We start from the raw sequence: 13,011 nt of genomic DNA on the forward strand, positions 1-13,011 counted from the left end.
GAGCTGCTATGGCAGTTGGGCCCCTGGAAGTGTTTTGAGCAGGAATGTGCAGGCATACGTAAGTCGCTCAGAGAGACCAGGAGCTGGGACGACGACTCAAGCCATCCACAGGAGTAGCATCTAGGCTTGGGTGGTCCAAATGGAAAGGAAGAGAGAGAGAGGTGGTCGTGGTTACAGGAAGAAACGGCAGCCATGCCGGGGACAGTGGCTGAGCCTGCTGGGTGTAGGAACCCAACGGGGAAGCTGTGTCTTAAGGTCCGATGGTGAGTTTGGGTTCAAACATGATGATTTTAAGAGAACAGAGTTCCTGTATGTGGGAATGAAGACATTTAAAAGTCACTGAATCACCAATTGTTGGAGTGTGAGGACAAAAAAGGCCAGCCTGCCCGTGCCTCATTATTTTATCTGCACAGGGACAAAAGCCCTGAGATGAGAAGCAACTGGTCACCTAGAGGGAGGGCAACCGGGATGCATTTGTAAGAGAATGACATTTAGGAGAGTGGCCAGAGGTGGAGATGGCAGGTAAAGCCATGAGTGTAGATGAAGTCCCGACAGTGCATAGTCCCCAAGACTAAGCCTTGGTCTTTGCCCTCGTTTACAGAGTTAGAAGGAGAAACTAAGATAGCAAAAGCCATGGACAAAGACTTTCAAAGTGGTGAGAGGTGAACCAAGAGACCAAAGCAGAGCAGGAGAGGCCAGCGGGGATGAAGACGCTCAAGGGCCCAGGATAGATGTCATCAGTGGGTCCCTGGTGACTTCTGAGACCTCGTTCCTTACAATGGTGAGGTGATGGAAGATCTCAAAGAGCGGTCCCTGAGAAAAGGGGGTCGTGACCACAGTCTGGCCTTTCTGGAAGTCTGAGAAGGGAGGGGAAGCAGTCAGGACTGGAGATCAGGCAAGAGAAGAATGTTTTACAAATACAAGAGTGTATTTGTAAAAGTAAGGCAAAGAAACAATGAGAGGAGAGCAGGTCAGGGAGAGAGGTTATATGAAAAAGCCACAACCTTGGGGGAAAATGGGACCAATAGACAGAACTGGGGAGGGGAAGAAAAGAGAAGGGGTGAAGACTCAGAGACCTTCTGGGGGGAGGAGGGTTCCGAAACATCATGAATTTTAAATGAGGGAAGACTGGGGACCCACTAACCCATCTTCTTGCCTCAGGGCTGTGGCCCGTGCAGACCCCTCTGCCTGACGCTCTCCCCACAGCCCTTTGTGAGACTGGCTCCGCCTCGTATTTTAGGGTTCTGACAACATGCCATCCCCCCAAACAGCTCTTCCCTGTCCATTCCTGAGTCTACCCTCAGTCTGTAAACCTGCCACCAGTCATCTTGTGTCCCTTAGTGCCAGCAACGCCCAGGCAGGTATCCATGACTCTGTTCCTTGGCTGGGCTGTGTGTCTTTCTTGTGTGTGAGGGTTTCCTGTCTCCAAACTTCGATGTTAAGCAGCTTCCCAAGGGAGACTGTCTGTCTCCGCCCCCACTGTGACCCCCTCTGCCCCACTCACCGAGCCCAGCTCAGGGCCTATCATACAGCAGGTGCTCAATAAACACATCAGTGAAGCAGCAGCCATGGGAATCATGGTTCTGCCTGGCTCACGTACTCCATTTGCTTCCATCCGCCGCTCCTTCGTTCTCCCTCATTTCCCAGGGGTCTCGGCAGAGTCCACGGTTAATAGCCAGCACCCTAACTAACAACACTGCGACTGCCATTCACGTCTATCCAGTGCTTCTCATTGGAATCCCACTTTCCAGGGAAAGACTTCAAGACCTAGAAAGGTCTGGGAGTGCGAAGCTAGAACCCCCAGGAGCCAGGACCCGGTCCCCTCACGGATGGTCCCGGCTGCCCTCCTCCCAGAAGACACCTCTGGGCAGGGGAGTGGACACTGATCCAGGACCAGGCAGGACGGGGAAGGGGACATATCAAACACCCAGGAGAAAAGCATCATCAAAGGCCTCCCCAGGCTGGCTGCCCTCCAGGGCTTCTCTCAGGAAAGGCTGCAGCTGACGGTAATGCGGACGCTGCTCTGAACGTGGTCTGTCGAGAAATGAACAAAGAGAGGGAAGAAAGGCCACTGAAGGCAGAGAGGACTTTCAAGCCCCGGCGAGGTGGGTTCACGAGTGGCACCCAGCACGTAGGACTGGCAGTCGGGCGTTCGTTCTGTTTCCCTTTAAACAGCACAGATTGAGCCACAGGAATGAGATGAGATTTTAGGGCTGCCGACCTCTAGATTAAGGTTTTGCAGTAATATATTTTTAATACAACAGAAAAGCGGAAACGATGGCCAGAACTAGTCCTGTGTCTGCAGCAGGAGGCCCAGGAACTACCAAAAATGGACACTAAGCAACCGGCCCATAGAGGAGCAATGATGTGAACGCTTGGGTCCCCCTAAATTCACATGTTGGAATGATTTAAATCATGGATTTCGGAGCCAGAGGAAATCTTACAGATACCCCATCTCTTCACTTGGGACCACTTATGTCTGTTCCCAGTAGCGTATTTTTTTTTAGAAGGAGAAGGTCTGCCCAGGGCCACCCTGTGGTCAGACCCCGCTTTATATAGTCAAGAGGGAATGGAAGTGGCTGCTGTCGTCAGACAGTGACAGGGTTCCGATAAGATGGGAATGGAGAAATGTGCATTGCCAGGTGTTCACACAAGAGCTCTCTTGATAGAGGGATGGGACATAAGCCAGATTGGAGTGGCACCAGGAGAGGGTGGCGTGAGGAAACAGAGATAGTGGAGACGAGTCTTTGAAGAAATTTGCAAAGTGCTCGCGAGAAATACAAAAGTAGCTGAGGGGAATGTGGAATTATGTTGGGTTGTTTATTTAAGATGAGACAAGCAAACATATATACCACGGGTGCCCAAAAAAATGTCTACACATGATTGTATTCATCTTTTGTTATCGGTATATATTGAGTATTACAATTTTAATACAGTTTTTTCCTTTCTTGAAATGTGTATACGTTTTTTTGGCACCCTCTGTATATAAATGCTAGTTGGTGAGAGGTGGCGACGTGGCACAGCAATTAGGAGCTGGGCTCCTGAGCCAGTCTGCGGGTTCAAATCCTGATGTCCCTACTTAGCTGTGCAACCCTAGGCAAGTTTTCTGTCTTCTCTGTGCCTCAGTTTTTTCTCATGTAGAGATGGATATCTATGTCTGCCTGATACGGCTATGTGAAGCTTATGAACAATATAAAATTTATGGCACAGAGCTCAGCATATACTAGGTCCAAGGTAAATACCAGAATGATTACACCATTGAAAGGAAACTTTTGAGTATATGGAAGAAAAAAGAAACGGCTCACAGAAAAGTATGACTCACAGGTCAAATCTAGCCAGCTACCTGTTATCATGTGGCCCTCGAGCCAAGATGATTTTACACGTCTCAATGGTTGAAATAAATAAGAAGAACATTAACACTGAATGCTTTGTAGTATGTCATGCACTGTTCTAAATCTTTGCATTCATTCTCTCACGCAATCTTTACAACCACCCCATGAAGTAGATACCGTTACTCATTTTACAGCTGAGGAAACAAAACGGAAGCTTCTAGATAGGTTAAGTATAATAGTAGTCAGAGATCACACAGCTAACGATGAGTTCGACTAGAATTCAGACCCAGGGAGTCTTATCTCAGAGCTTGTACTCTTAGCCCACGTCCCCACACAAAGCTCTCCAACCCTGTAAGGGGAGACAGAGTGGAAGCCCAGCTTCAGGTAGCACATCCTGGGGAATTCACGGGAGGGACGATGAGTGTTTCACAGAAGCAGGGAAAGGCTTGTGGAAGAATGAGGCCACCTTTCTCTCATGACAGGAAAACTAACTTTGAACCTCAATTAAGCAAAATCTTATCCCCCCAGAAAGAATTACATTCTTCTCGTTAATAAACCTAATACTAAAAAACATACTCTACTACCGTGTTTCCCCGAAAATAAGACCTAGCTGGACAATCAGCTCTAATGCGTCTTTTGGAGCAAAAATTAATATAAGACCCGGTCTTATTTCACTACAATATAAGACCAGGTCTTACATAATATAATATAATATAATATAATATAATATAATATAATATAAAATAAAATATTGGGTCTTATATTAATTTTTGCTCCAAATAATGCAGTAGAGCTGATTGTCTGGGTAGGTCTTATTTTTGTGGAAACACGGTATTATTATTATTATATTTTTAATTTCATCAATAAAAAATTTGTGGAAATTTGTTTTCTCTCTTGTTGCTTAAGTATCTGCATCTGCATAAGTTCAATATTTCCTCTTGGCCACAAAGCCTAAAATATTTGCTGCCTGGTCCTTTCAAGGAAATGTTTGCCAGCTCGTATCCTAGAGGACACAGAATCCTGGAGTTGCTGTGGAATGTGATTGGAAAGGCTGGCTCTACTTAAAAGGCAGTGAACGGCATGGATGTTCTCAGAGTTTGGAAGGTATGACCTTGAACTCTGGGTCTCCTGATGACCCCAGCCATGACATCAAGGACCGCCCACCTTAGACCAGGATGACCGGAAGGGTTGGAAGGAGTTCTTCACCAGTGCAGGTGGTCCCCGGGTGGTAGGAGTGGCCTCAAGGTGATGAAGCGTACGGACAAGAAGTCTGCAAGTGCCTCCTGCTCAGAGTGACTCCGAGAGACCTGTGGTGGAGTCTTTTCAGGAACGCACACTGACTCAGTCCAAAGACGGTGCGCCCTGTTTCCCACTGTGCTAGTGAAAATGAAGACACTTTGATTGCCAGCCTCATGGTGAGGTTCCGCCCTGGATCTACCAAGACCTGGGCCCCTTGGGCAAGTGCAACCAGCTCCTCCGATGGAGGAGCTGGACGGCAAAGCTCAGTTTGCCAGCAGTGACTTGAGGAAGCTCCTCGCCAAGTACGCTTTGGGCAGCAGAGCCCCTTTCGGGCACTGGTCACTGGTGGACTGCTCCGGGCTCCAGACACAACACTTGGGAGGGGCCTTTCCTTCTCTTGTCTCTCTGATGCTCTGCCTCCTTAGAACCGCACATCGAAAGCCAGGCTTCTGATCGTTGCTACTACTACGTGGGTGAACTCTGATGACATTACACCACGTGCAAGAAGCCAGACACAAAAGGCAAATATTGGTTGAGCCCACTTACATAAAAATATCTAGAATGGGCAAATTCATAGAGACAGAAAGGAGAAGAGAGTTTACCAAAGGCTGTGGGGAGAAGGGATTAGGGAAGTTACTGTTTAACGGGTATAGAGTTACCGTTTTGGGGGATAAAAATCTTTCGGAGCCAGGAGCTACGTAATGGTGACGGCTACACAACACTACGAATATACTGTGCCACTGCACTGTACACTTAAAAAGAGTTAAAATGGCTTAAAGTGAGATCTACACTCATATCCTGTTATGTTCTGTTATGACAATTGTTATCATGGCAATGTCCACTTAAATACATGTGAACGATGAATAAATTACTACTTACACACGCGAAACGGGGTTAAAATGGAAATTCCATGTTATGTATATTTTATCACAATAAAAAAGCCGTATCCCTGAACCCTGTTGGAAGCCTCTGTTTACATGACTGCCCCCAAAGAAATCACCCTTCCCTTGCTTTTCTGCCCATGCTGTGTCTGTGGGGCCACATACTTATACTGTGTCCCTTGGGGGTCAACAGGTAGGAACCCCAGGGGTTTATGCACACATGGGGGGAAAAAGCATTTGGTGTTATCCCCAAACCATAAAGGAAGAACGGCCTATAAATGCATGAACTGTACTTTAGTTTAATCTTCTATTCTCAAGAATAATCAACTGTTTAAGTTGGGTCTAGATGCTTAATTAAAGCTGTCAATGCTGAGAGTTCATTTACTGAGCCTGACTCTCCAGTAAGACACCGAAACCTGGGAGATTGTAACGGAGCTGTGAGGCCCAGTACGCTGCACATGACCTACCTATAAACCAATGGCCTTGGGTGAAGAGGGCAAACAGAAATGCAGCTTCCAAGTTTACTCATTGCTTTCTACTAAAAACAGATCCAGCTGTGCATGGTGTGTGTGTTTTGTTAACATACCATTTTTATGTATTGTCTTAGCATACTGTGTACACTCTACTTGGACAAAGGACCATGTTGGTGGTGGAAAGGAAAGTGACATCCTAAAATGTGGAACTTTCAAGTAGTCAATTTATCATCACTCTGGCTGAGAGTCAAATGGACAGTGGTTATTACCAATGTTATACCTTGTTTTATATAGAGTTCTTTATAGTATAGAAAGTGCTTTCCCATGTATTTTCTCATTCGGATGGTCTAAGTATCTATGTTTCTGTGATTTCAGCATGTTTAGGAATAACCTTTAGCAATTTTTTCTCACTTAATCATCGTCTTCTGTCACTCAACCAAGCAGGTATCAGCATTCCCCTACCACAAGGAATGTAAGCTTATTTTAATGACACTGGAGGCAAAACCTAATTAGGGGGGAAAAATCCCTGCCAATTCATGTGATTCATTGTGAGCCAAACATCTGCAGGCAGTCTGAGAGTCTTTGGATGACGATCTGCCCTATTCTGTGGATATCTGAGACGGAGAACTGTGTCCTGCACAGGTATAAATAATATGCAGGAGTACAGCATGCAAACAGCATGCAAAAAGCGGGGAAGACTTGGGAAGGCAAGTGCCATGCATTGTTGAAGTTAGACTGGATTCGCTGAGCCCCAGTTGGGCAAGACACCGTGCCGGCCTCAGAAAGTGAAGGAGACCCCTTGTTCTAGTATCGGTTTAATTATTATTTAAGTATGGCCAGGCCAGCGGATTAGGAGATGACTGCCACTGAAAAGATAGTTGTTATACGACTAGATCACAAGAGGAGGGGCGCGTGCCACCCTATACAGGGCCACCTGGAGAAGCACCAGGTCCCTCGGGAGGCAGAGGGAGGGGGGCGACGACTGGCAAGAGGCTCTACTGTGGTTTCCATGGGGAGGAAGGGTGAGGCAGGGTAAGCAGGTTTAGGGTTAGCTAGCTTGAATAATTTCAGGGGGCTTTGAGGCACAGGGGCTGCCCCTAGTTGTCTAGTGCCTGGATCTGGGCTGATTGGGGCAGGGGGATATTGGCCCAGCGTGTGACCCCAATAAAGGAGATGGCAGGGGTGTGGGCTCTAGATTGGCTGGTTTGCACTGGAAAGGGGGCACTGCAAAGCCCACTGTTTACTATCGTTAGGCATTGGTTAACCCCAGTTACAGGAAGCCAGACAGACACACGCATGCAGGGCTGCCCTCACCTGAGGCTCTCTTAGATTTCGTGAAAGACACTAAACAGGGTTTGCTGAGGTTTGCTTTTTGTATAAGCAGAGTTTAAAATTTTTATGACGCCAAATCCATCTACATTTTCTCTTACATGTCTGAATTGAAAAAGGCCCTCACACACATTCCTCCTATCTCATTAAAGATTTGATAAATATTCTCTTCCATTTTCTTACCAGTTTCTTAGGGTTGCCTTCTTTAATATTTTTATTTATGATTTTTATAATTTAAATAAATTATTTTTATTTATAAATCTGTTATTATATTAATATATATAATGCATCATATTCTACATTATATATCATTTGCAATATTGGTATATATCAATTTGGTATATTATCATTTTTTTATTTACAAGTTTTTCATTTATAATTTAAATATTGTTTAACTCAGTCTTTCCCAGAGGGTACTATAAGTATTCTTGGTCATAATGTAAGATGATTTTAGGAATTCCATTGATAAATATTTTTCTGTTAATGATTCTGTGGTTTTTTTGAAATGAGTATATATAATCATGGTACAAACCTGTATTTCCATAGATGGCACTGCTCAGGATAGGGATTTGTTTTTAAAGCTAAGTCAGTTTTAAAACTTAAGTAGATAATAGTGTGGGTGACTGACAAATACAGCAAACGGATGATAGGGCAATGAGAATTACTGAAGCTTGGGAACACTAGTTAAATCCCCTTAAATGTTATTTTGCTGTTTAGAGTAGGGTAACACTCAACTGCTTCTCCCCAACACGCCTCCAGATTGTAACCCAACTACTCCCAACCATTTACTCAACTTCTCGTTGATAATACTTTATTTAAAAAAAAAATCATATATCAATTCTTCTGTGCAGCATTTCTGGATAACCTTTTTTGTTCCAGTAAACTTTCATTAGTCTTGAGCTCTTACCACGCTTTTAATGACTGTGCTTGACTTAATGTCTGGCCCAGCAGGTCTTGTCTCCCCACAAGGAGTGCTGCCTTTGAGGGCTGCAGTCGGGGTAGGAGATGTCAAAGGTCAGTGACATGTGGACAGCATCAAGCCCAGGAAAGCCTCTGGGGTCTGGCCCAAGTGGATTGTGGTTACGGGGCCAGAGCCGGCCACATATTTCCACGCCTCCACTTAGAAGTCAAAAGCTCCGCCATCCCAAGGAGGGTCAGAAAGAAATATTAGGCATTGATTTGAAGTGTGAAGAATCAATGCTGCTCTGTGTAATTAAGAACTAGACTGGGAGTGATGAAATTTGAGACCCAAAGGGAGCCCTGGGAAGAGACAGTGGGCAAGTCATACATCCTTCCTGTTGTCTGGTCGTCTGGCTATGAAATGAGAGAATATTGCCTGCTCCAAATAATGTTTAAAAGACATTTCAGTCTATCAGAAAAAGACATGTGTACGTGCTTACACACACACACGCACGCACGCACTGTTTTATCTATGTTGTCCATAAGTATACTAATCCTAAAGAAAGCCAATAGAAAAATCCAGACTTAAGACCAGTGTGGAGTTAGACGTTAACTACCCCTAGAGTTCTCATTAAATCACATTATTCCCTCAAACACACAGCTTTCTGAGGAATTTTAATTGTTTCTTTGCCGTGCACCAACACCTTGACTGAAACTTTAAAAAAGCTTGATGGAACTTTAAAAAAAATTTAAAAACCAGAAAAGTATGAAGAAATACTTCCTGAAACCACACATCCTATAATGAGTAGGAAAAAATGATTTAACATAGTCAAAATAATTAGTCTCCCATACAACTTTTTAAAAACGCTACATAGGGCACGAAGTGGGCTACGTACCAGGGGAAGATGGATTCATCTCTCCTCTGCCCAGCGTGACAGCAAAGCTGACCCCACAGCCCAGGTCCAGAATGGAATTTGACCGGACTGAATGGATGGTGGGGCTGGAAAGGGCCTAGGAATGCTTTTACTCCAAATATTTATTCTCCAGAGGAAGGAATAAAGGACCCCACTCGTCACTCATCTCCCGCTCCCCCACTGAGTGACACCACTTAATATAATTTCTCCTGCCACCAAAAAACAAATCGTCATCGTATCTGGTTGACGACACTGTTGAGTCAATCTTGCTGCCACTGTTGAGCTCCTGGTTTGGAGAGAATGTGACGAACGTGTGAACACGTGTGAGTGAAAGCAAGAGGACCCAGGGAGCAGATGCTGTCACACTATCCTATGAGATTAGCCAGGGAAGATGAATCCCAAAGGACTTTGTTTCAACACTCAGATGGAAGTCTCAAGTGGAAACCAGGTACAAATTGAATCCATGTTCAAGTGGGAGGCAAGGGAGGAGCTGCGAGGTCTCCTTCCCTGTAAAAAGCTCGGGTTTGTGGCTGGGTCAGGATGTGGCCCATTCTGGAGGCCAGCGTAAGATCTCAACCGCCCTCTGTAGTTCTCCAAAGCCCACTGCGGGATCTCCTGACTAATTGAAGAGGGCTTTGCAAAGAAGAGCTGGGTTTATAAATAATGCATTTCCTTTGTCTTGCAGGAATTCTGGAGGCAGAGGTACAATCAGATCGGCTGTGAACAGCTTACATAGCAAATCTAATAGGTTTGTAAATTAGATTTTGTGTTCATTTGTTTTTGCTGTAAGGTAGCGATTAATCTGCTTCTCCTCTTTGCTGGATGGTGCCCTTCTTACTTAGCAAATAGATCTGTTTTGTTTCACTTTGGCTTTGCATTTCCCTAATCACTTGTTTTGGAGGGGAGCCGTCTATAGAAGAGTCCATGAAAGGGTCCAAGGTCTAGAGGTGGCAGAGATGGAAAACTCAGATGCTAAGAGTTACTTTCTGAAAAAGAGTCCACCCACTTAGAAGCACTTGAGCCACCAGTGAGCTCATGCGGAACTTGCATTTTGCTGAGCCGCGGAGACTGAAGGGAATCAGGATGTTCCCCCAATTTCACTGTGGCAGATGGCTTGTCCAGGAAGTGGAGAGGAACATAAAGCATTCAGAAACTTTGCTCAGACCTCTTAAACTAGGGAGTCAACTCAGTCATGGTAACCTTTATAATTGAAGGCGCACTCCAAATTCTGAGTGTTCCTTCGTGTGACAGTCCTTGGCCAGGGGACGGCTTGATGCAGGCGAGTGAGCAAACACTTTGGAAGCCAACAGACCCAGGTTTACTGCCACTGGCTATGGCTGGAATATGCCTCTGAGTTCCCATTCTCCACCAGTGGCAGCTGCCCCACTGCTCTCATCTACAGTCTATACGTCCAAGCTTAAGGAGCAGTGGGAGGAAAAAGAGAATGCCAGGTTATCTGATAAACAAAGGCCACTACTCAAAATGAAGGACTTGCTTTACTTTCTCGATGCCCTTTTTGGTCAGTCTGGGATTAAGAGGACCAAACTCTTGAGAATAAGGTCTGCTATTCGCCCTTCCGTGTTTTTTTTTAGTTCTCTTCGCCATGTGAGACCTGTCAAGGGTGTCCGTTCCTAACCCTATAGTACTGACTCAGGAAACGGACCCCTCTGGCCTTGACATCATTGCTTCTAGATCTCTCATGACCTCTGAACCACCTGGGAGCTCAAATGAGCTTATGCTGCCGTGTTTCCCCAAAAATAAGACCTAACCGGGAAATAAGCGGTAGCATGATTTTTCAGGATGCTCGTAATATAAAATAAGCCCTAATGCGTCTTTTGGAGCAAAAATTAATATAAGACCCGGTCTTATTTTCGGGGAAATACGGTTGGGCTTATTTTACCTTACGAGCATCCTGAAAAATCATGCTAGGGCTTACTTTCCGGTTAGGTCTTATTTTCGGGAAAACACAGTCTATTCCTAGAGAAATACAGCTATACCATGTGTCTTCGACACCCTCTTTCTATAAATGGGGAAACTGAGGCTCAGAGGCAACTTGATTCACCCACTGTCACACAGCTTGTGAAATCTTTTCACTACATTCTCTGCTTCTTTTCATGAAGGCAGCGAAGAGCCCAAAGGGACAGGTCTTCTGCCCCTCCCACAGGCTGCCCTTACGCCTGTGTGCCGGGGAGCCCATCCGCCTTACTCAGAACGCTCTGCTTTTCTATCCCCTGCAAAAGTTACAGAGACTGAAATCCAAGACAAGTGATACCATCTCTAGGAGTCAGGAATATTGAGGAATGGAGGTGTATTGTGAGAACATGAGGAGACAATGTGCACCCCCAAATGAATTTCTTCTTTACCTACAAAAAGCAAAATAGAGCACTGGGTTTAGAACCCCCGCTTATGAGGATATTATTTTTAACTTGACTGTTCCAAGATAAATGCAACGGACATAGGTGTTTGATTTGGACTCTTTAAAGGTCCAGAATTGGGCATCACAAATCCAGGTACCCCTGGAACTGGAAGAATCTGCTGTCGGCGCAGACAAAGGCAGCTTCTGATGCGTGCGGCCATCTGAGGCAGGCCACTCCCGCCTTTCGAGACGTGACTGTAACCTAGTTTCTTAGAAACCTACTAGCATAGATTTCAAGCCTCTGAATTCCAGTAGATCCTAGAATGCCTGGGATTCTGAGCTGGGTGGAAAGACGCTGTGCACGCAGAATTGTGATCTGCCCCAGCAATACAGAGCCAGCCAGCTCCTGCATCCACCCAGCCTCCCCCAGGACAAAATTCAAATTCGAATTCAGCAAACACTTCCTTACTGAGCACCTGCTACGTAGACATTTGGGAATACAGAAACAAGTGAGGGTGCCCCCCCCCCCCCCCGAGCCACCGCTTATAGCTTAGTGGGAGAGAGAGACACGGCACCAACAATTCTGGAACAAGACTGGACTTTATGTCTCAGGTGCAAAGGAGGGAGTGATGGGATTGGGCGAGCAGGGAGACGTGCAGGCTGCATCACCCTGCCCTGATAGGAGATTTTGTTCTCTCGTTATTAAGTTTGTAAACCATCACCTGATAACCTGCCTGCTAACGCAACTCCCTATGTGGAGTTTTGTGGAAGTAACTTGGGGGAGTATTATTATTCTGATGGTGAGGGCTGGGCTTCCCTGGGAGGAAACACAGGGAGCAGGTGGGAGAGGGGAGAAAGAGTTTTATCAGCCCCGTTCTCGGCTCCAGGAATGTATGTAGGTTGTATCGCAGGGAGAGAGCTTGTGCGTTCTAGAAGATAAATAGACTTCCTTCCCTTCTCAGGTAATAACTGCAATTTCGCTCTTCTGAAGAAGTTTACATTCGAGCCCCAGCAAAAACAAAACCATTAGACTTGTCACTGGCACGCTAACGGATCATGTCTCCCCTCGTCCTCTCTTTTTTTTCACCCCTTCCAGAGTTGAAGTTGTAATAAATGGCTCCTCGTCACCAGCTGTTGTTGACAGAAGCAATGAAAGCATTAAGCACAACATCCAGCCAGCCTCAGCCAAGTGGAAGCACAACCAGACGCTCTCTCTGAGGATCAGGTAGTGGTAATTACCTCTAGGACGAGAGAGGGCTTGGCCTCCTTCAGCACAGCCCGCAAATTGCCGTTCTCCATCATCGAAGGAAGTCAGGATAGAAATAAAATGTCTACCTCCCACCGAGGCAGGTTTCATCCCTAAGCAATCAATTGGAAACCAAAACCCACGGCAGGCCGGGGCCCAGCCTGTGTGTGTGTGTGCGGGGAGGGGGACAGGAGCTCCCTGCTGAAGTCCTGGGGTCGGAAGGAGTGAGGCTCTCAGGTCAGCAGCAGCGAGAGCCCGGGCGGTGGAGCCACAGGTGGCTTCTCCCAGAGGACCAGGGAAGCAGCCCTTCCCTGGCGTTAGGCGATGCTTCCTGCTTGGGC

General features: G+C 46.0%; 1 protein-coding gene across 1 annotated transcript in view; it reads left to right on the forward strand.

Annotated features, from left to right (window-relative positions):
* ST8SIA2 (ST8 alpha-N-acetyl-neuraminide alpha-2,8-sialyltransferase 2) overlaps positions 1–13,011 on the forward strand; it is a 53,623-nt gene that overhangs the window by 19,071 nt on the left and 21,541 nt on the right. Inside the window, exons 2-3 of the mRNA XM_033099949.1 lie at positions 9,754–9,816; positions 12,521–12,649. Of these exons, the coding sequence (XP_032955840.1) occupies positions 9,754–9,816; positions 12,521–12,649 (192 nt within the window). The remainder of the gene's footprint in view (positions 1–9,753; positions 9,817–12,520; positions 12,650–13,011) is intronic.

The sequence above is a fragment of the Rhinolophus ferrumequinum genome, chromosome 28 (assembly GCF_004115265.2).
Source record: "Rhinolophus ferrumequinum isolate MPI-CBG mRhiFer1 chromosome 28, mRhiFer1_v1.p, whole genome shotgun sequence".
Taxonomy (NCBI): domain Eukaryota; kingdom Metazoa; phylum Chordata; class Mammalia; order Chiroptera; family Rhinolophidae; genus Rhinolophus; species Rhinolophus ferrumequinum.